The sequence below is a fragment of the Octopus bimaculoides genome, chromosome 8 (genome assembly GCF_001194135.2).
Source record: "Octopus bimaculoides isolate UCB-OBI-ISO-001 chromosome 8, ASM119413v2, whole genome shotgun sequence".
Taxonomy (NCBI): domain Eukaryota; kingdom Metazoa; phylum Mollusca; class Cephalopoda; order Octopoda; family Octopodidae; genus Octopus; species Octopus bimaculoides.
Genome location: NC_068988.1, coordinates 29,626,714 through 29,652,075, shown reverse-complemented (window position 1 = coordinate 29,652,075; position 25,362 = coordinate 29,626,714). Strand labels below are relative to the sequence as shown.

The following is a 25,362-nucleotide window of genomic DNA, read 5'->3' as shown; positions in this document are numbered from 1 at the left end:
ATATATATATATATGCATACATACATACATACATACATACATACATACATGTATATATAGTGGCCCTCCGTTGGTTACGACAATAAGGGTTCCAGTTGATCTGATCAATGGAACAGCCTGCTTGTGAAATTAACGTGCAAGTGGCTGAGCACTCCACAGACACATGTACCCTTAACGTAGTTCTCAGGGAGATTCAGTATGGCACAGAGTGTGATAAGGCTGGCCCTTTGAAATACAGGTACAACAGAAACAGGAAGAAAGAGTGAGAGAAATTAGTGGTGAAACGGTACAGCAGGGTTTGCCATCACCCCCAGCCAGAGCCTTGTGGAGCTTTAGGTGTTTTAGCTCAATAAACACTCACAACAACCAGTCTGGGAATCGAATCCTACAACTACGAGTCCGCTGCCCAAACCACTGGGCCATTGCGCCTCCACACACACACACATATATGTATACATGAGAAGACAAGGAAATGAAAATGGTTCTTTTAAGATATTGATTTATTTTCAACTGATTAATTTGTTTACTGATACCAAAATTACTCTTGTTGAAAATATTGGATATAGAACTTTGTTTTATATAGTATTTGCAAAGGCAATCTAAGACAATTAGGATACAGTGAATTCATAATATAGTTTATAGCATGCTGAACACCAACATTAAAGGAATTGTACAAGCTCAGATCTATTATTTAAGTAAAATCTTTTATAATCCCATCAATGAATTAGGATTAAACTCCCATTCCCAACACATTGAAAGCTAGAATAATTCCTTTTAAAGTTTGCTCTGGAATAACTGATTGTTTTGTATTTTTCTTTAATACTTTGTAATTTCCTTAATTTATCCGTCAATTCATCATTCATGCACAAAGAAAAGAGATCTCAAAGTGAAAAAATAACAAAAAGGTAAGAGAGAGAAAGGTAAAGAAATGTCTATAGAAACTGTTTGAGAATCAATATTAGGATGCATGCTGAATTACCTTGTGGGTTCTGATCCTGACTTATATGCTCGTTTCTTGCCCAGTCTTTCAAGACGTTCTTGTGCTTTGATCACAGGTCTGATAATACTCTTCCTCCGCTTAGCATATATTGCCAGTTGTTGCTCTCTCCTGTGGATTGCACATCAACATGGAGGATATCAACAGAGCCACATCAATAGTTGAAAACGGCTGCACAGACACTTAACCAACAATTTGAAATCTTTCAAGAATCTTATTTCATTTATTTATTTATTTACTTATTTTTATTGTTAAAAGAATTCAAGACTCAAAAGAGAAATGGAATTTTGCATTTGTTTTACTAGCCTGGACTAAAATTGGTTTGTAGAATTATTGCTATATTTGGCTTTATAATTATGAGTTTTTTAATAGAATACAGCCCAAGTTAAAACTGCTCTTTTTTTTCTTATATTTTCTTTATCCTGTGCAAGAGCTGTAGATTATTGAGTAATGAAATTGCTGAAACCTTTAGAAGACCTAAGCTTGGGTGCAGGCATGGCCGAGTGGTTAAGGAGTTCAAATAACAATTATGTAGTTTCAGACCTCACTACATGGCACCTTGGGTAAGTGTCTACCACCATATCCTTGAATCAACCAAAACCTTGTAAGTGTGAAATTTGATAAAAAAAAAAGTGTGGAAGCCTATCGAAAGACTATTCCTGTTCTTGAATGTTAAACTTAATCTGTCAACTAGTTTAATACCATCACCTGGTCCATAGATGCCTTAAGCAGAATCTACTCAATTGCAAACTTTCAAGACTGACATGTGCTTCTTAAAATTACCCTACTCTGATGACAAAACCACTGCTGCAATCCACTGTGCAATCTGCAGGGAGGGACTAAGCATACAGATGGTGCACACTGTCCAGGTGCCCAATCAACAACTCAAGGGTCTACATGGTATATGAGTTGGTCTGCAGCAAATGTGATGCAACCAACACCATTGGATCACCAATGGAAAGCAGTACATATGCATCAAGGAATATGTGTGCACAAACACTCCAGTCCACAAACACCTGTGGAAGTACAAAACCTGGGACTTTTCTGTATCAATCAGGGTTACAGACAAACTTTAATTCAAAGCCAACTTTTGAATTAAAGAGGATATCCTTATTAATAAGTTGAAACCAACATTAAGCAACAAAAAAACAGTTACAGGAAGCAGATTGGTTATTATAACAACACCAGCCTGTGTCACTACCTTCTCCTACATACCTTCAGTATGAGGATAACTTTATCCTTTACTCTTATCAAATTTGGGGATTCTGGAAATGTCATCAAGGATTCCCTTCCTATTCTAAGTAATTAAAATATATAAAAGAAATAAACACAAAATAGTTTCCTCTCACACTTATCGTTTGATAGGTAAGAAACTATGGAAAAGCTTCCTTGAACAGATCTATCAACTATAAATATCATAATTAGAAACAGTTGCTGCTAAATGGCCTGGAAATTTAACTTAAACATATATCTAAGAACAAGTAAAATTTTACTCAAGGTTAAAATGAAGTATTATTAAATTTGATAACATTTAAACTATAGTAAAAGCCTATTACTTTCCAGAAAGATCGTGGCTTTTAGTGTTTGAATTGAGGATCATCTTTGCATAAATATAATTCTATCTCTATAAAGCAACATACATGTGCAAATTGCTGGAAGTATTTTTGGGTGTAAGTGCTGGTTAAAGCAAAGGTAATGATACATTTTAGCACTAACTGTGATATCTAAGAACTAAAGGTGACAAATTCTAATTTGAACAATATGAACAATTAGTGACAACCAGTCAAGATGCTAGAAAAGACAAATCGTACAGCAAAAGATCTATACTGTAATTTAACTACAAATAAAACATGTAATATTTACAAATTCGACACATCCCTAAGAAAAAATGTTCAACTGAGAATTTTTCTGCATTTTTCTTGTAATTTATCACAGTAATTATCAACTTGAAAACAGGCATTAGTTTGTAATTAAATATCAATATCGTTATAAATCCTGAAAGAAAATATAATTAAAACATGATAATTCTCAAGAAAATTTAAATTTCAATGCTTTTGTACTGAACTGTTCATATTAAAAACTTATGGTATTTTCAGGTAGAAAAATAATTTCTATGCTACAAACCTCTTGGTACTAATGGATTCAATTTTAGCCTTGTTAATCTCAGTTCCCTCCTCTTATTAGAGTATGGCAAATCAAATACACTGACAAAAGTTTCACAGAAGATGTAAGCCATGAATTTAGTGAACTTCAAACAAAACTTTACACTGAAGATATTCATTTTCTAATATAATATATAAATTCTTTGCTCTCTTTTTAAACAATATTAGTATGAAATAATAAAAATTGATTCATTGGTCAAGTTTTCATTAATTCACAAAGGCCTTAGGTCTCTGTTAAGAACACTTATTAATGTCAGAAACAGTTATTTCCCAACGAGTGTTGAGTTTCTTTATTTAAATAATATATTTTAAATCTGCTTACATTAGTCATTATTAACATGATAACTAAGTAATTCTGTTTGAATATATACCTAATATTTAATATATTGTGTAAAATATTGTTGAAAAATCTTTTAGTATATTTTGTAACAAGAAGTATAACATTCTTATATAACACAGGAACTCAAATACTTATTTATAATGTGAATGATATCCTTGAAAATAATTTAAGGCAGTTTATCAGTCCCCCTAATCAGCCTTATAATCTAAATAAAATTTACTCAAAACACCTTAAATCAAAGAACTAGATGGAGTAAATGCATTTTAAGTTAATAACTGTCTAAGGTCAGCTCAGCTTTTGGTAGACTCCAGCACAGACTGCAGAGAGATCATGGCATCTTCCTGGTCACAAAGATAAATAAAAGTGTACCAGGCAGTAGTGCTTACCTTTCTCATGAATGGCTATGAATCATGGATACCCTACAGGCACCGTATCCAATAGTTAGACTCCATCTTCACTGCCTTTCTTCAATTTGCAACATCAAGTGGCAGGATAGAAACCCCAACACAGAAGTTCTTGCAAGATGGGACATTCTAGGTATAGAGAGTTTCCTTATCAAAGTGCAAAGGAGGTGGATTGGCCATGTGGTATGCATGGAAGACATTCGCTTATGTAAATCCCTCTTTTATGGTCAGCTTAGCTCTGGTTCCAGGCATCAAGGCCATTCACTGCTCTGTTATAAGGACACTTAAAAAACCTGCTTGAAAATCTGTGACATAAATCTGTAGATATGGGAATTGGTAGCACTAAATAAAAGCCAGTGGAGAAGCTTGTGTTATCAAACCACCTCTAACTTTGAGGTGGCAAGGATTAATACCCTATAGAGAAAAGAGCCCAGTACAGAGTCAGCTCCGACCTACTCCCAGATGACAGTAACCACCACTGCAACAGGATCTGCAAAACCTAAATAGATCTGTATTCCCACAAAAAATGATACTTTGAGTAGCTATGTCCTGTTGAAACTTCATTTGTCAAAGCAATGAGAGAGTCCATTTTAGGTATTATAAAATGAAGTCACAAGATTGTTGACCAATGCTTGAATTATATTAATAGAGGATGAATACTAAATAGAAAACACTGCTAATAAATAAAAACATTTTTGTTAATTATGTGAATAATTGATAACTATCAAAAATAAATCAAGAGATTACAATGAAATCTTTTGTGTCATTGGTAATATATGAGATATTATAATGTATGAGACATTATATTTTAAATATATTATATTATAAATATATTATATTGTAATCCTAATATTGATGATCAATGCTTGTTTTCTGTAAAAAATTTAAAAATGTTCCAAAATGAAATTGTAAACAAAATAGGAAGAAATGAAAATTACTTGATGAGTTCTCGTTCTCGTTTTTCAAGTTGTAGCATACAAGCTGTAAGTTCCATATATAAATTGTTGGCTCGTTCCAATTTCCTTTCATAATGTTCACGAACATCCTGAGCATGTCTGAAAGTACAATAAACAGATTGTGCAATTTCAAAGGGGAAAAAATAATATAAGACAAAAAAAAAAAAAAAAAAAAAAAAAAAAAAAAAAAAAAAAAAAAAAAAAAGGAAAAGCTGTGGAAATGGTCAGCCCAAATAATCAATATATAAAGAGTTTATGTGAAATATCCTGGCTATTTTTGGTACTAGCATGTGTGTGTGTTTTTATCTAGAGTATTAGTATCATTTTTGTTTACTTGTTTCATTCATTGGACAGTAGCCATGCTGGGGCATTGCCTCGAAGGGCTTTAGAGTAGAAGACACTTGCTCAAGGGGCTACACAGTGACACTGAACCCTAAATCATGCGGGTGCAAAGTGAGCTTCTTAACCACATAGTTTTTCCTGTATCCCCACACAGTTAAGCCTACACCTGCCACACAACCATAAAGGTTTTTAAACCTAATGCAAGAATATTATTTTGTCAGGGGACGGCAAACTGACATAATCTCAGTGTGCTTACTTGTGGTTATTTTAACAAAACTCAAAATTTACAGAAAGATATTTTAACTAAATTATACTAAAGAATTTAATCCAGTCTTATATCATTTCTGTTAAACTCTCTTATAAGCTGTGCTGTCTTATTAATTCATTGATTATATTTTAAACAGTTCCAGTATTTGGCCTGTGACCAATACCAATGCAATGCTTTCAAGGGTTTTATTTAATTATATTAATTCCGGTAATTTGTATGATGCATTTCGTAATGTAGAATGAGAAAGCTGATTTGGATGAAAATGGATGTAACTTGAGTGGAATTAAATACCACAATGCATTTTTGCTTGCCACACCAGTTTTCTTCAATTGTTCTGAGCCAATACCCACATGAACACACACATGTACATACACACACATGCATGCATGCACACACACACATCTGATAATTCTGGTTTCCATGCTGGCATGAGTTGGATGGTTTGACCAGAGCTGGCAAGTTGGAAAGCTGCACCAGTCTTCAATTATCTGTTTTGGCTTGGTTTCTATGGCTTGATGCCCTTCCTAATGCCAACCACTACAGATTATACTGGGTGCTTATGTGGCATCATCACAGGTGACTTTTACATGGCACTAGCATGGCTGTGTTTTTTTCTTTTCTAATTTTTTCATGTGGCACTGGCAATGCAATGCGATTGAAACTATCCATCCTTATTCTTGCAAAGAGAATTTCTCCATCACATAGGCATGTATGCATCCACATTGAAGTAAAATAATTATCTACTTTTTAGAACAGTTTTGTTACACACTTCATGTTAAGAAAAATAGTTTGAAAATCAATACATGCATATTGATTTCTTCTAAATCTATAAAATTTTAATGAAGTAAATACAAGAACGAAAGCTTGTTGTTTATTGAGATTTTATTTATCTCTCCTTGGTGTTTAACATTTAGAATATCCATACCAAAACATCAAGATTCACTATCGCTTAAATTTTGCTTCAAGGAGAATAATGATTTCTTGTGTTAGCTCTATGAAACATATTCGGAAGTGGAATAAAATCAATCAGGTTGACGCAAGTACATGACTGACACATATTTTATTAACCCTGCAGGGATGAACAGCAAACTGGCATCTGAACAGAGATAAAACCAAATCACAAAGACTAATCTGTCTCTTCAGAGACAGGAAATAGGTTATCCTCAACAATTACCAACTCTCTACAAAATTCCAGTGACACCGTAACAGAGTATTGCTTCCATATCTAAAACAGTGCTGCATCTACTACTCATATAAGAATCCCAAATCACATCCAAAGAAAAGCCGTTCAACTGATAGGTATGCAGTCATTCACCAACACTTTTGTATTGTCTCCTCTGTTTTTCCTTTCTACTATTGCTACTGTGATCATTGCTTTTCAGAGCTAACTGATATTGTGCTGTCTCCATTTAGATATTCCCATCTCAGTCATATCTTCTTTCATTACTCATATTTTGTCCCTGTACCAAATCTCCCACTAACCACTATGTCCAGTCTTTCCTCTTCGGAATATCAACCGTTTGGAATTTCCCTCTTTTCATGCAGTCATCAATATCTGAAAGAAATGGCAACTGCAGTGATTTCACTGATCTCAGAGGGCCTACAAAGGATACGGATATAGCTTGTTCATTGAAACTAAATCAATAAACAAACAAAAGCCAAATAATATTAAGCATTTGGTCAAACGCTCTATGGTTTCTACTACTGCATACTCTTATTTTCAATGTGACAAGTATACTTCAAACTACTGCTTGGAATAACACACACATACATGAAACACCACACACACACACACACACACACACACACACACACGCACACATCATTGTCTAACCCATGTGAGAGGCAGGTAAAAGATGATGTTAAAACAACAATGCTGATAAGGAAGATATATATATATATATATACAAAGGGCTCCTTTCAGTTTCTATCAAATTCGTTATCACATATAATTTTTGTATATAATTATGTGTATATAATTTGAAATATAAGATATACCTTTTTAATAAACATACAATTTATTCTCAATCTGAAAAGTTTTAGTCTCTGTTGGTAAAAAGAAATCACTCTAATCAATTTTCAGTCTTACTGGACCCTCATCAGGGACAGATACTCATCTTTCTGTTTACAGAGAAATTATTAGCATATAGCTATTTACAGTATATACAAATGCACATAACACTAAACTGGTCTGTCTACTTTATGTAACAATATATATATGTTAACAACATTAATTCATTCATTCAATTGTAGGTGCATTATAGGGCAGTGAGCTGGCAGAATTGTTAGCACGCTGGGAAAAATGCGTAGCAGTATTTCGTCTGCCGTTACATTCTGAGTTCAAATTCCGCCGAGGTCGACTTTGCCTTTCATCCTTTCGGGGTCGATAAAATAAGTATCAGTTGTGTACTTGGGTCAATCTAATCGAACGAAACCCCCCACCACTCCCCAAAAATTTCGGGCCTCTTAAATTTTCCGAAGAAGCATGAAATAATCTGATGAACTTATACATCCATATTAATATAGTAGAACGGTAGAGTCTGTGGAGATCAGAGATATTCTGCATTTACAAATAGTAAAACAAATATTTAAAACTGGTTGAATAAATATTAATAATATAGGTCAAGTGTTGAGGTTTATAGCAGTTTTTCAATGACAAAAAAAAAAAACGTAAAAAAATTTTTAAATCTCCTTCAACTGAATTTCTTTGTTTGTAGTTAGGTGTATTCAAGGTAGTATTTACAATGAAGGAAATTGCTGAATACTCGACTACATTCATCAGGATAATGAACAATAAATTGTTGAGTTTTATTGATCAAAAGGAAGTTAATTTTCAACTGAATAATTACAAGAATTAAATAGGAGTTTAGTTTAGTTGCTATTAAGGATTCTTGTTTATTAGCAACATTTCTTGGAATGCCATAAAAAAATAAAACAAAATTAACACACACATACACACACACTGAACTAGAAACATAAAACGGAAAATGGTTATTTTCATTTCGTCTCATTATGATAGAGGGGAAAATACTAGAGTCGCTACTCAGTCTGGAGACAATGTGCTTATGGATGTAGAGCAGCCAACCAAGAATGGATTGAGTTCATTTGCTGGAACAAGAACCAAATGTTGCAGAAAGACACCACTAAAATATACGACTATAATTTTATGCTTGCTAAGCTGCAGATAGATTGCCCCTTAATCTCCCAAAAAGTAGAAGTTATTTTTGCATAAAGAGTTTTACATTTTCTGAAGTTTTATTCACTGAATCATCATCATCATCATCATTGCCATCTTTGTCGTTGGCATCATCATCATCATCATCACTGTCATTGTCTTTGTTGTTGTCATTGTCATCATTCTCATCATTGTCGTCATTGTCAGTATTCTCCTCCTCCTCTTCCTCATCATTTCCACTGCTACCACCATGATAATCAATCATTCTTAACATTATCAATTCATAACCACCACCACTTTTACTACCAACACATAACCACCACCTGTAAATATCACCATTATCATCTATATTTAATGTCTGTTTTCCATGCTGGCATGAGTTGGATGGTTTGACAGGAGCTGGCAAGACCAGGAGCCGCACCAGGTTCCATAGTCTGTTTTGGCTTGGTTTCTACAGCTGGTTGTCCTTCCTAATGCCAACCAATTTACAGAGTGTACTAGGTACCGATCATGTGGCACCGTCAGCAGTGCTTTTTATGTGGCACCAGTACCAGTGCTTTTATGTGGAACCATCAGCAGTGCTTTTCATGTGGCACCATCAGCAGTGCTTTTCATGTGGCACCATCAGCAGTGCTTTTCATGTGGTACCATCAGCAGTGCTTTTCATGTGGCACCATCAGTAGTGCTTTTCATGTGGCACCATCAGCAGTGCTTTTCATGTGGCACCATCAGCAGTGCTTTTCATGTGGTACCATCAGCAGTGCTTTTCATGTGGTACCATCAGCAGTGCTTTTCATGCGGTACCATCAGCAGTGCTTTTCATGTGGCACCATCAGCAGTGCTTTTCATGTGGCACCACCAGCAATGCTTTTCATGTGGCACCATCAAACAAGCCCACCTTCATCACCCCTACTTTCTACTCAGTGACATTGTTTTTAACATCATTCTCCAGAGGGAATGATGTAGTCAAAGAGGCCAATGAAGAGCCTATATGTAACCCCTCATCCTGCAAGAAATTACAGCTAAATGCCCCTAAAATCATACTCTACTACATTAAAAAAAACCAGAAAACAAAAAAAGGAAGGAGATATTGCATAAGGTAATCCTAAAGAAAACTTTAAATAAAATCTGGATGTTCATAGAAGGAATGTCTTGGGATGAAACAAGAACCATTACCATTATTATAGAACATATCTCCCAACAACATCCAACACCACCACCACCTCCACCACCACCAATTATTGCTATTCAATATTATAATAAGTATTCATTAGATGTTGTTAATTGATACTGAAGACAATGTTTTACTATGATAAAAGAACAAGGAGGTTTTGAACCTTCCCTCTTTGTTTTTCTTTTCTTTGTCCTTATGTTATATTTAGTAACAAAATTAGAATTGATCAATATCGAAAATGACTAGACTCTCTTGTTTTAGTTCAGAATGATTCACTTGTCCTCATGTATATATAGACATTTAGAAGAACTATATGATAAATGAATATTTAATTTAATTTTTGACTTTATCAAAGACTATATATAAAAAGTGTCACTATATTTTAAAAAAAGTGTAAAAATTTTCAGACTATCGATTTATTTCACTGCTCCTATTCTGGTATTCAATAAAAAGTGTATTTTAATTTATAAAATAGTTTGTTGTATGTATTTACAAAGTTTAAAAAAAAAAAGATTATTATTATTATTATTATTATTATTATTTATAATTAGTTTTTAAATATCATTAGTGTATCCGATTTTATTTCTATGCAGATGTTTGTATAGAATGAAGTTGTGACTTACACATTGTATACAGGGTTGTTATTGAATGGACACAATTCTTAATGAAATCAATATTTTATGAGATGACCAGTGTGCACAAACAGCAGTAACAACAACAACAACAATCGCAGATGTTCTCTTCATCATTGACTGTTATAGAGGTTGATTTGATTATTATATATTTACTGTGCTTCCTATTGTCTCTAGGGATGTGGCCTGCTAGGATTTAAAATGTAAATATTTGCACTTAACCAATCTCAAACACAAAAACTGTCTCTCTTTTGTCCCCATATCTAAATAAATAAATAAATAAATAAATAAATAAAAAGACTGTTCTGTTCAACACAATGCAAATACCTCGGTCAGTAATATTTCCCTTTATAACAAAATGATAGCTTCATGAATAATGATTATGGCAGATACTATAAAAATGAATGTCATGATCTTCGATAGGATTGGTCGGCGGTGGCATTGGTGGGGTGGGGGGTTATAAATAGTTTTCAGAGGAGAAAATGATTTGAAAGAAAACAGGACTGGGTATGTGTTTGCTTAACAAACTGGAGCAATAATAGGCTTTGGTTAACAGGATAAACTAAAGAAAGGAAATATAATGTGCATAAACATTTGTAAAAAAAAGTTTTTTGTTGTTTTATAAACTTAACATTATCAACATAAATACATACATAAGCACACACACACACACACACGCATACATACATATATATAAATACATACATATATACACACATAAACATAAACATAGGTGCATGCAGATTTGCATATAAACAATATATAAATACAAACATACATACATAGATACATACATGCATGCATGCATACATGTATGCTTACATACATATAAACATACATGCATGCATGCAAAAACATACATGCATACAGGTACATAGATACATACATTCATACATGTATGTATGTATGCATACAAACACACTCATAAAAAGCAAATGCATTTATTTCTTAAAACTCAGGTGTAATATAGAAGACTGATTAAAGCTAAATGATAATTTAAAATATTAATTCTCTAACTAGTTTCCTTTATCTTTACACACACACACACACACACACACACACACACACACACACACACACAGATATTTATGGGTCTGGGTGTGACAAATAAGTCACATATTAAGATAACTAGAATCTTAAATAAGAGTGTCTATAGCAAATGCATTTTCCTTGTATACGTATGTTTAGAATAACAGAGCTAAATATACAGTGTAATACATTTTGTTAGGAATCTAGCTGACATACAAATAAAGAATAATAATGAGATTTATTTTATAAAGCACGATTATTTCTCAGTGTGTGGTTATATAGAGTTGATTATAATTGTATGAAACAAAAAGTTACAACAGGCTGAGAGCTGTCTGATAATCCTACATTACAGAAAGAGGAAGTAAGAAAAGATAGCTTGTTTGTACTTGAAGTCTGAATGATCAACCTATTGGTAGAAGCAAAAATGTATTGATCTGCTACGTTAGAGAGTAGTAACTGCAGCCCAGCAAGCTAGGATGCTTGACATATGAAGCAGGGGTGAAGGAATTTGATGCTGGACTTACTTCTGAAATGACAACTAAGAATTATCTGAAATGAATGTCTTAGAAGGCCTCCCGTGTTTATATCACTGAGAGTAAATGGATGGGGGGGGGGGGGAATATGTATAAAATAAAAACAGAAATGGAAAGTAAATTGTTTTCCTTTATTGCTTTTAATTTGTGAAATGAGAAATAGCTATGAATGCTACTGCTGCTACTGCTGTCTAACTCTAAGCAGCTACATTTGGAGCAGGCAATAAACAGATGGACAGACGGTGTATAGGAAAACAGAGCAATTTGTACATGCCGTATTGAGACTGCATATATCTTCACAATAAAATAATTTTTCATCAACATATAATAATAAAATCTGCTTGAAATTTGATTGTTTCTGACTGTTGATAATGGTAATTTCTTCTGACTTGTAATTTTAGAGGAAACGAATTGTTAGAATCAGCATAAACATTATTATTATTATTATCATCATCATCATCATCATCATCATCATCATCATCATCATCATCATCATCATTGTTGTTATTATTATCATGATCAAGCCCACCAATATTACCACCACTACTATCAACACCATCCATCAACAAACCCAACCACCCACCAGCCCCAATCACCAGTCCCCAACCAACCCCACCCCACCACCACCACCAAAGCAATCATCAGAATGACTATCATTACAATTACCCCACCACTTCAACATCACTCACAATAATAACCTCTACTACTAGTAATTCTACTGTCACCACCATCACCACTACCACCACCACTACCACCACCACCACCACTACAGCCATGGCTGCCACTGCCACCACTGCCACCCCCACCACCGCTGTGGCTGCCACTACCGCCACTACCACCATCACGTATTTCTCACTTCACATATATTTACAGCTGCTATCATTCACAATTTTACTTTTTTTTCAAAGTAAGATTTCAAAATATCATTCGATTATAAGTAATTGCCATTGTAAGACTATTTTTACATGTGTTAAAAATAAAACAGTAAATTGAAACAATTTCAAATGACAAAAATGAATTAATATATTTTCTTTATTCTTCTCTCCTGTCAGAAACTGTGTTTATGGAAAACGATATAACTGAATTAAATATTTCCAATTGAACATAATAGTCTGTGGTAATCAAGGTGTGTCATTTCAGTTTAGTCAATATTAAGAAAAAGACAGCACATGATATTAGATATAAAAATCCAACATGTGACTGCAGCCATTTTAACTAGCATGTGATAGTTTCGTTCGTGCTGAAACCACACATAGTAAGACAATGATTTAAGAGCCGAGAATTTTCAATTACTTTCAATGATAAAAACATAAAAGTAGATAATAAAAAAAACAAAACCTTTTCAAACTAGCTTGTTGTACTTCAATTATACCATGCCAGTAGCCTATTTCTTATAAAACTACACCATGCAGCCAAAACTGATAAATGATTCCTAAAGGTATGCAGATAATTTGCTTTAAAACTGACTATTATTTGAATTGATTGCCTGTGATGAAAAAGCATTGCTATGTTGAAGGAATAATTCAATAAATTATGGCATATTTGAATATTCTCTTCACAAATGAGAATTGTCTTCACAAACAACATTATTTAAAAAAAAAAAAAATACACAGACTAGAAAATATTTATTTGATATTGCTGCTCCAATACAACACAGCCAACATAAATTTATCAAGTATTACAACTGACATTAATTTTCAAGTATCAAGACGATATCAATTTAGTTCATCAGTGTTCTTTATAAATATTATCATTGCAAAAAATAATAATAATAATAATAAATAAACAAAAAGAAACCAAAACAAAATAAGTCATAAATTTATTATAACCTTTCAAACTGCTTAAAAACTAAAGCTAAAGGCCAACACGTTTTGAATTACTGTCTATTGAATTTCTTTTTCATCTCTTAGGACACTTAAATTAGTTTATTAGTTGTGCTGAGCTAAGCTTTTCATCAATAATTTCCAGATTTTCTCATTAGTTAAAGGCTATTTCCTATATTACTTTCCAAGATATTTTTAAGATGCATGCCTTGAAAAAAATATAGGTATCTAATCTGGGGATAAGAAAACAATACTACAAAATCAGCTTAGTGATTAGTTTACTCTAACATGTTGTACAGAATATAATGTATCCAATTTGGGTTGTTTTTTTTTTTACTTTTTATAAGATAGCTTATAATGCTTGACATCATAGGGGCCAGAGAGCAGAAGGCCATCAGGTTGACTGTGGGGGCAGTGCAGGTTGCTTCGAGGTTGCAGTGAATCAGGAGATACAAGCCCTGGAAGGGGAAGCTCTACCAGGAGTAGTCCTAACAGGACACAAGCTGGAGGCTTAAACAACACCAGCTAGGTTACCTGAGTGAAGGTGTTTGATGTTGAAATACCCCAAACACCTGATGATTTCAGGAAACATCACTGTGGATGTATTCAGGTGCATCACAGGAGGATACATGGAAAGACTATAAACACAAAAGTGTAACAATTTTAAAATGCAAATAAAAGATTTAGAGATGACCCAAGCCATTATAAATTTGTGAGAATGAGTGAAATTCAGTTTCTAGTAAATAAACTGAGCAAGCTCGTTATGTTCGTTTTAAAAATAACCTTTAGACAATGAAAAGTACTATAAACAAAATGGTTTTCAATAATGTATACGCCAAAGACCTTGTTTGATAAAATAAGCCATTAAGCTATGAGCCTGTTGGTTATTCCTTTTGAGGTGACGACATGAGATCACCTCTGGTTTTATGATGCAAATCTTCCAATTTTAAAATCATCATCATTGTTTAACATCCGTTTTCCATGCTGGCATGGGTTGGACAGGCTGGCATGGGTTGGACAGGCTGGCATGGGTTGGACAGGCTGGCATTGGTGTTTATACTTAAATTAAAACCTTCCAAATAACATTTAGTTGTTTTCTCAATCTCCTTAAATCTACTGCCCATCATCATCATCATCATCATCATCATCATAATTATCTACTGAATGCTTTGTGATCTTTGTGATTGTCTTCACTCAAATAATGAAGACACTAGACATTGATACTTTTGTTTTATTTCCTTAGTACACTCAGACGAGATTTCTTCACTACAATTGTATCCTAGGCAGGATTTAGATCTCAGACTGTACAAAGCCAAAATATACTTTGCAAGTCATCCTGTTCTATGCTTTAATATTTCCATCAAACTATGTCTTGGACTGGTACTTTAATTGTCAATCCCCAAAATGACAAAAAAAAAAAAATAAGCTGACTTTGATGGGATTTGAACTCAGAGCACAAAGAACTGGAACAAATGCCAACAAAGTATATAATCCAATGTTCCAATAAGTTCTTTCAATTCACTATCTTAATGATTATTTTCAAAATTCAGTAAAACACAGAGACTGTGTAATCCATAACATAATCACAAAAGGTTTGTGAGTTGCAGTTGGGTGTGTCTAGAGAATGTCATCCTAACAACCAATGAGTTAACAATTCATATTCTGTCACCAGTTCCCTGCTGTGTCCTAACAAAATCACTTAAATTCTAATGTATTAGTTCACGGAACTATAAATAAGTAAAATGGAACAGTACAGTTAGTTAACATAAGCATGAGTGATACTGTATAATTAAGAATGCTTCGTTAACTTCAAATCTGATCCTATATCGTTTCATGGGCCCAGATAAAACAAACTAGAGATTTCTCACAACATGGAAACAGAGATTTTAGTGGTGTACCAGTAGTGTCCCAAACAGTTATGGCATGTTATTATTATTAACATATTTTAAAATAATATTTTGATCCAATTGTTGTAATTGATTTCTAAGCTATCTAGGATAGGTAGATAGGAGCACTCTGTCGGTTACGATGACGAGAGTTCCAGTTGATCTGATCAACGGAACAGCCTGCTCGTGAAATTAACGTGCAAGTGACTGAGCAATCCACAGACACGTGTACCCTTAACGTAGTTCTCAGGGAGATTCAGCGTGACACATAGCATGATAAGGCCGGCCCCTTTTGAAATACAGGTACAGCTCATTTTTGCCAGCTGAGTGGACTGGAGTAATATGAAATAAAGTGTCTTGCTCAAGGACACAACGCGTCACCAGGAATCGAACTCACGACCTTACGATCATGAGCTGAATGCCCTAACCACTAAGCCACACGCCTTCTAAACTATATAATAATAGATGTCAGTAGGAAGTCAGGTTGAAATATCAAATTTCTCTACCAACTTGAAAATCTCAAAGATAAAAATAGTTATGTATATTTTAATTATAGAAAAGAATATATATCATAAAAGACATCATATATTGCAATAAATCACAGAAAACTTTTCATGATTTTATGAAATATATTTTGCATCAAAAACTTCTCAGCAATGTGATCCAGGGAATGTTTTAATACTAAAATAAGAATCAATACTTAAAAATGTCTGCCTAAATTCTTGATACTGTTCTATCTCAGAACCACAGAACAGTGTTATATCTAATCAATAACACACTCAATAACAACTGCATAAACCATTCTAGTCTTCCATAGCTTTGTTTTGGAGCAATAATATATTTATGTTGCGATTGTTGCTGTTTAGTCCCATCCTCATATACTCAGCTCATTCCTGATATTGGAGAGGGATGGTTTCTGACATATTAACTTATATAACATACATAAATGGAGGTGTATGGCCTAGTGGTTAGGGTGTTGCACTCATGTTCACAAGATCATGGTTTCAATTCCTGGACTAGGCAATACATAGTGTTCTTGAGCAAAACACTTCATTTCATATTGCTTCAGTCCACTCAGCTGTAAAGGAACATCCTGTGAAGAACTGGTGTCCCATTCAGGGGCAAATGTTGGGATCCTGGTCACTTATACACCATCGAAACCAAATAACTAGTCCTATGGGCCCTAGGACTTGAGACAGTACTTACTTATGGTGTACATATTAAAAACAAAGTTCCTGGTTTTGACTTAGCAGTTAAGACATTAACGCTGTGAAGAACAATACATTGGGCAGTATAGTTGCAGATATAGCAAAAGAAAGATGTGATGGTCACAGTTGGAAAAACCTTTGATCACAGCTCTGTTCAATCAGGGCAGACCTGGAGCTAAATAGCAACCACAACTGTAACGTATTTTGATGTCTATATAAAGACCATTGCTGAATTTCAATGACCATGTCAATATGCTTTGCTGTAATTGCTGTCTCTATGTCAGGAAAATTGCAATCATTCATAAATCATTGTTCATTATCTCATTTGAAATATCATTATTCATACAGTCATTACTTTTATGCTAGAGATATGTAAATTTTTAATTCTGGGTTTCAGGAGTTCAAACATCAATAAATTATAAATCACAATGAGTTCAAAATACTATATATATATATATATATATATATATACACACACATATATGCAATGCAATTGTCGTGATATTGAAGATCACTGTGCAAAACTTCACAAGTAAATACTGAGCAAAAGATAACATTTAAAATTCCCTTGATGATACATCAGTTTTTAACTTTTTTAATCTTTTTTTTATTTCAGGTCCTCCAAAGTTAATGGTAGAAAAGGTATAAAATTATTTTCAGACAAGAGATTTGGTCTAAGTGCTTGCAAGTGTCAACTCCTCTAAAGCTACTGAATGGAGCAGGTGGTTGTATTTAATTAGGCAATGGATCATTTCTACTACACAAGTGTTTCAATAAGATTATTTCTGCTACTATTTCTAATTTTTATTACATGCAACACCATACTTTCAAACAGCAGTTATACTCTTCCAGTTCCCTGTTTACCTAGTTTAATTAAAATATTTGGCAAAGGCCATTTTGAGTGTGGCCATTGCCAGTACCGCCTAACTGGCCCTTGTGCTGGTGGCACGTAAAAGCACCCACTACACTCTTGGAGTGGTTGGCGTTAGGAAGGGCATCCAACTGTAGAAACTCTGCCAGATCAGATTGGAGCCTGGTGCGGCCATCCAGTTCGCCAGTCCTCAGTCAAATCGTCCAACCCATGCTAGCATGGAAAGCAGACGTTAAACAAAGATGATGATGACATACTAAATGATTCTATGACATCAGCATTCTTGCCTTGGTGCTCAATCACAACAGCCACCACTCTAATTTGGTGTAATTCTATTATCATTTCATTCACCTCCAGATAATTCTTCAGCCTTTATAAAATTCATAATGCACCCTGTACTAGAAAGCTATCTAAGAAAGTGTATCCTCCATGCAAAACATATTCAAGACTGTTTGATGAAAATGCTATTTTCTGATAAACATTAATTTCTCTTGACTGGCTATAGACTAAAACTAGCTGATGCTTTACTATATTTTCTAACTGTATTCGACGCTTCGTTATAAACACACTAGTTAAAATATATCCTCTTCTACAATTCTCAGAGAGTCAGCTTCTCTGCTCACATTTATCTCTGTTACAGATCTGCAGCCTAAATTGATCATTAGCTGTACTCATTCCTCTCTTCCATGCTTATTTATCACTCCCTACTCTGCAGCCTAACAAAATTGTTATAATAAAATACCCTCAGAATGAAAAAAAAAAAAAATAGTTTCCAAGATTCAAATTTTATGAAGTAAGGCTTTTGAATTTGAAAATCCAGAGTGTTAATATACACAGTATTCTTTATCCTCACTAATAGATAATCATGTTTTCAGAAAATCTGAAGACATAATAATTTAATTAATGAAATTACTGCTAAGAGAAGACAGATAATTACTACATAAATGTTATAAAGAGATAGATCTATATCTTATTTCATATGGTAAGCTATTTGCTTATTTTTACTTGCTGGTATGTTTGAATGTTGAATATAGTTTCTGTCACTCTTGTTATAGATGTTAGCTAGATTGTTAGTGTATTTTAGACGTAAACACATTTAAATGTTTTCATGTAGTTTTTCCTACATGGTATAATAAAAATTAGGATTTCTAGGCGATGGAGAATTGATTCTATGATGTTCATATCTGATCCAATGTGCTCATATTTGTTTGTATTTTTATAGAAGGAGAAGATTTCTGCATTGCAAAGCCATGTTATTAATTTAATGCAGTAGAAATTTTTGTATCACAGATAAAAATTTACCAGCTAATATATATATATATATATATATATATATATATATGCAATTTCATTTGGTAAAAATCCACAATACTGAGACTGAAGCACAGCACATCCAATCACAGTAAAACAAATGATAATGATGAGGAGGATGTGGATGATGATGATGAATGAGGATGACTTCTTTTATTAGCTACATGGGCCCAAGACACTGAAGACACCGTCTCCAAGGCATCAGAAGTGTCCTCTTCCTGTTTCTTTTCTACTACTTAGAAAAGTATACTTAGTGTAGGTCCATTTAACCTCACCAGTTTTACCACTCCCATCTCATCATCATCATCATCGTCATCGTTTAACGTCCACTTTCCATGCTAGCATGGGTTGGACGATTTGACTGAGGACTGGTGGACCAGGAGGCGACACCAGGCTCCAATCTGATTCGGCAGAGTTTCTACAGCTGGATGCCCTTCCTAACGCCAATCACTCCGAGAGTGTAATGGGTACTTTTATGCGCCACCAGCACAAGGGCCAGTCAGGTGGGTACTGGCGACGGCCTTTTGATAAAGACACTACAAGGCAAGCACCCTTCCCCTTCTACTTTTACCTTCCTCAAGTGATAATCATTTTTGAAACTCTTGAAGAAATAGCACAAGGGGATAAATTTTATTGAAATTCATTTCTATCATCTTTAGTCAAATCTAATTTGAAACCAAAACTATATACAAGTATAAAATATGCAATCACTTACCTTAATTCTTCTTTCCGCCGTCGAACTAAATCTTCCTCAAGTTGAGGTATATGTGACCCTTTACTGCGGAACTTTTGTAGTTGCTCAGCTATTTCTTCTCTCCAGAATATCTGTAGACAAAACAAATATGATATGGTCTGTGTAAACACAATATCAACAAACATACAGTTATTTAAATGTAAACAAACTAACAGCAGTCTCATTGCATTATCCTGCGTTTGAGAATTTAAAAATCACTTCTTTAACTTTCTAAGACATCTCAATGCCTCTAAAGCAAACTTTGTTTGTTTGTTTACGTTCATTGTAATTTGAATTAAATTATTATTATTATTATTATTATTATTATTATTATTATTATTATTATTATTATTATTATTATTATTATGAATATCAAGGGTACAGTGGCAAGCTGGCAGAATCATTAGCATGCCTGACAAAATGCTTAGCAGCATTTCATCCGTCGTTACGTTCTGAGATCAAATTCCACTGAGGTTGACTTTGCCTTTCATCTTTTCAGGGTTGATATAAGTATCAGTTAAGCACTGGGGTCGATGTAATCGACTAGTTCCCTCCACCAAAATTTCAGGCCTTGTGCCTATAGTAGAAAGGATTATGAATATTAAAGTGGCAAGTGGCAAAATTTTTCATGGCATTTTGTCCGTCTTCACATTTTGAGTTCAAATTCTGCTGAGATCAACTTTGCCTTTCATTCTTTCAGGGTTGATAAGATAACTACTAGTTGAACTCTGGGATCAATGTAATCGACTTACTTCTCCCCAAAAATTGCTGGCCTTGTGCCAGTCGCTGAAGCTTTTCTGTTTATTTTCTCGTGTTCCTTTCTGTTGAAGAGCATAGACTCAAAACGTAAAAGACTTTCTCACCTTCCCGAGAGTTAAACTAATACACCTGTTTGTTGTTTATACATCTGTCTTCATCTTTTGTTTTTTTTGTAAATTCCAATTATTATTATGAATATTGTTAGGGTAAAATGTAGCAATTTAATGATTAATTGTTCTTACCTGAGCTTCTTTGAAATCATCTCTATTAAAATTCAACAGTTCTGGTGAGGCAATTTCTAGATGCATCAAAATTTGCCGGAAAGACATACGGTTACGAGCCTTGGCTTTCCTGTAATTTATTGAAGTTAAAAAAAAATTTTAAATTAAAATCAAAATTAATATTACTGCATCAGAAAAAAGTTATTTCATTCAGCACTAAGATATTTATTTGATTGTTAAACATAAGTCATCATGATAATTATCATCAAAATCCATTCCCCATGCTGGCATGGGTTGGACAGTTTGACAGGATCTGGTGAGCTGTACCAAGCTCTACTGTTAGCTTTGATATGGTTTCTATGGCTGGATGCCTTTCCTAATGCCAACCACTTTACAACATATGCTGGGTGCCTTTTACATGGCACTAATGAGATCACCGAGTAACTTACAAAACAACATGTATGTTAAATTGGTTGAATCATTAGAGAATTAAATAGAATGCTTTTTGATATTTATTCTAACTCTCTGTGATTTGACTTCAAACCTAGCTGTAGTCAACTTTGCCTTTCATCCTTTTGGGGTCAATACAAAAGTACCAATCTAGGGTAGTGAATTGGTGGAACTATTAGAGCAAGAGGAAAGGTGCCTTGTGTTATCTACACTGGCTCTTTGCATTTGACAGCAACCCCTGGAATGACACAAGTATTAAGTTGTTCCAGCCCAAGTCAATGGCTTTTTCCTTGGATAACATGAGAGGTATGGAAGAGGGGACGTTTGAAAATGTGAACAACAACCAATTTTCCACAAAAAAATATTTCTCAGACTTTCACATACAGGGGCTGATGCAAGGTTAACCTTGAGTAATAAGGGCTTTATTGCGCATGTGTGGTGGGATACATTTACACAAAACACATATGCACACATACAAACATATACATGCAGACACACATACATCTCTCTCTCTCTCTCTCTCTCTCTCTCTATATATATATATATATATATATATATATATATAGAAAGCACAGAAAATTTTGAACAGTATTGCTAGTAAAAATTTATGATTATTATGTGTTTTCCCAGCAGCCATATTGTTGCTTAAATACAGCTTAATAGAACAATTTACACGAATATCAACAGTAACAATAGCTAAATAAAAATCAAATCTGAAAACTTACCCAAAATTAAACACGTATGATATTTAGAAATATTTTTAAAAAACTTACCAACACTGTTTCAATAATTGTTGGAAACCTTCTGGACAAGTAGATGGCACAGGTAAATGCAAGCTGTTGCTCCCGACTCCCCAAATAATTGCAGAGGAATCAACATCTCTGTAGGGAATTTCTCCAGTCAGTAACTCCCATAAAACAACACCAAATGACCTGAGGTACAGAGAACGTAAGACACATTAATATACAAATAACGTCTTTCAATTGATTTCATTAAAGATATTTCATATACCCTTGTGCACATACATGCAGCCACCCATCTACCCACATCATGTGATAGTCTAGATTATCAGATGTTGTTATATATCGCTGGCCACAGTGTGCTTTGCATCATTTTAGCTTTTGGATGATGCCACCCTGCTGGCTAAACAAGGAGGCCAATATTCTGCATGACTGGAAGGCTAGTCCATCAAAGGGTTTCCTATTGACAGCTGGAGCAATGTTAAATGGAGTATTTCTGCCCAAGAACACAATGTACCGCTCGGTCTGGGAACTGAACCCACAATTGGTAGATTGTAAGTGCAACACCCTGACCACTAGGCCATGCGCTTTCACATAAACACACTCACAAATAGAAAAGTACAGGTAAAATATGTCACTTTTCAAAGTATAGCATATTCACGAAGTTAATATTTGAGAAAATCATTTACAAAACAAGAATATTCATTAATATTTGTTTTTATTACCAACTTATATATAAAAACCATTTAATATTGAACAGAAAAATTACTCAATATGTTTTAATAGAGCTCCTGTTTATTAAACTTTTACGAGAGGAGATGATAGAGATTTTGAAATTTTGGCATTCTAGCCTTCATCAGATAATCCATCAAATGTTAGCAGGCTAAAAATTAAAAATCACTGTCACCCTTATTTTTGTGAGTTTGACTTGGGTAGCATGTACCATACTCATTGTCTTAGGGGCCTATGCATTTATGAGCATACACAGACATGCTTGTGGCCCTTGGACCCTTGAACCCTTGACCCAGCAGAATATCAACAATGTGATAGCTAGAGGAAGAAAGGGCTGCACTGGTACTCAGCCATGCTCATTTTTCAGCTGAATAGATAGGGAAAATGTGAAAGGATGTAACTTTCGGATGGAAACATGTAACCATATGATTATGAGTCCAACAATCTAAGTACTAGGTGACATGCCTTCATGTGTATACATACATATATTATATATGCATTTTATATATATATATATATATATATATATATATATATATGAGACCGTAACCATGGCCTATGCCAGTACCGCCTGATTGGCACCTGTGCCAGTGACACGTAAAAAGCACCATTCAAGCATGGTCGATGCCAGTGCCACCTGACTTGCCCTGTGCTGGTGGAGAGTAAAAAGCACCCACTACACTCTATGAGTGGTTGGCATTAGGAAGGGCATCCAGCTGTAGAAACACTGCCAGATTGGATTGAAGCTTGGTGCAGCCTCCTGGCTCACCAGCTCTTAATCAAACCATCCAACCTATGCCAGCATATGAAAGCAGATATTAAACGATGATGATGATGATGATGATATGTCTATATATATATATATACTTCACAACTTCAAAACCTACTGACCAAATATCAACTTTCTCTGAACAAGGCTCATTTCTTATAACCTCAGGGGCCATCCAAGCAACAGTGCCTGCAAAGGACATTTTTGTACTTTTCTCATTCCATTCTCGGCTGGTTCCAAAATCTGAGATTTTCACAACATCATTCTTTGCAACAAGAACACTGAAATAAATAAATAAAATATACACATTTACTTTGATAATAACAGGCAAATTCAAATAATCAAGAACAAGCAAAAAGAATATTTCTAAATTATTTTTATGTATTATCCTCCTTTTATCTTTTTCTTGTTTCAGTCATTGGACCACAGCCATTCTGGGGCACCACCTTGAAAGGTTTTAATTCAAACAAGTCATCCTTTACGTTGGTACTTAATCTGTTGGGTTCTTCTGCTAAACCATTAAGTTACAGAAACTTAAACAAACCAACACCAATTGCCAAGTAGAGTGTGTATGCGTGTATGGGGCAAACACAGATAAACAGGCACACAACACACACACATAATGGGCTTCCACACAGTTTTCATCTACCAAATTCACTCGCAAGGCATTGGTTGGTTTGGAGCCATAGTAGAAGACACTAGCTGTAGGTGCCACTACATGGGACTGAACCTGAAACCATGTGGTTGCAAAGCAAGCTTTTTAACCACACAGCCATAGCTGCACCTATGGATGGATAATGTTAAAAGTTCTGTATCTGTTATTACAAGCAAAATTTGAAAAATCTCGATGAAATTTTTTAAATATAAGAATAAAGTAAAAGAGTAAAGAAAGAAATTTGAAAGAATTATTAATTTAAACCTACTTGGGTGACTTTAAATCTCTGTGGATGATTTTATGAGAATGAAGGTAATTCATGCCACTTGCAATTTGCTTAGACCAATCTAAAATAAGTGCTGGGGGAATTTCTTTTCCATCACGTAGAATTTCATAAAGTTGCCCATAAGGACAGTACTCCATTATAATACAGAAACATGGTGCTTGGGTACAAACTCCTCTGTAATGAAAAATAAAAAAATATATATATGAATAAGACAAATAATGTCAAATCACAATAATAAAATCTTTTGAGCTGATAAAAAAATTCAAACATTTGCAAAAATATTAATCATTTTTTTTTTTTAATGTAACAATGTTTTTATGACATTCTCGAGATAAAGAATTGCTCCAAAGTGTTTACTTTTAGAATATACAACAAAATAGTATTTTATGAGAGGAAGCTCTTTAGAGAAGGTGATAAATTCTTAGTGAAATGATTCCTCAACCTAGTTTCGTTCAACAATTGTAACTGCTTCTCTTTGCTTAAACTTTCTTTATCCTTGGGGACATTCATAAAGATCACAATCTTGTTTATTTTGCTTTTGAAATTAACTTGGCTGATGACTCCATTTTGTTTTACTACAATAGTAAAATTTTGTTTCTCTCATTGCAATGTTGGTTTTACTTGATTGTATGTGTGTCTATGGTAAATAAAGAAATATCACAATCATCATTCCTATCTTTATCATACTATAAATAATAAAGTAGGGCTCTCTTGAACTGATAGAGCTGTTCGTCCTTTGCCACTTTTCTAGGTTGGCTTTTAAGTCATCAATGTAAAATAAATTTGCTTCAAAAGAGGTTCAGGAAAGTAGGCATCATCAGCTATTTTAATGTATTCATCCATTCAGTATACATTTTCTGACAAGCTATATATATATATATATATATATATATATATATATATATA

The 25,362-nt window shown here is 34.1% G+C and overlaps 1 protein-coding gene across 5 annotated transcripts in view; it reads right to left on the bottom strand.

Annotated features, from left to right (window-relative positions):
- Positions 1-25,362, bottom strand: part of LOC106873316 (mitogen-activated protein kinase kinase kinase 13) — a 197,623-nt gene that overhangs the window by 20,572 nt on the left and 151,689 nt on the right. For 4 of the 5 annotated variants that reach the window (XM_052970022.1, XM_052970020.1, XM_052970021.1 and 1 more), the window contains 7 exons: positions 24,439-24,630; positions 23,638-23,796; positions 22,048-22,206; positions 20,846-20,954; positions 19,827-19,936; positions 4,842-4,958; positions 980-1,108 (listed from right to left, as the gene is read on the bottom strand). In XM_052970022.1, the coding sequence (XP_052825982.1) occupies positions 980-1,108; positions 4,842-4,958; positions 19,827-19,936; positions 20,846-20,954; positions 22,048-22,206; positions 23,638-23,796; positions 24,439-24,630 (975 nt within the window). The remainder of the gene's footprint in view (positions 1-979; positions 1,109-4,841; positions 4,959-19,826; positions 19,937-20,845; positions 20,955-22,047; positions 22,207-23,637; positions 23,797-24,438; positions 24,631-25,362) is intronic. The other variant, XM_052970024.1, reaches the window with a different exon arrangement.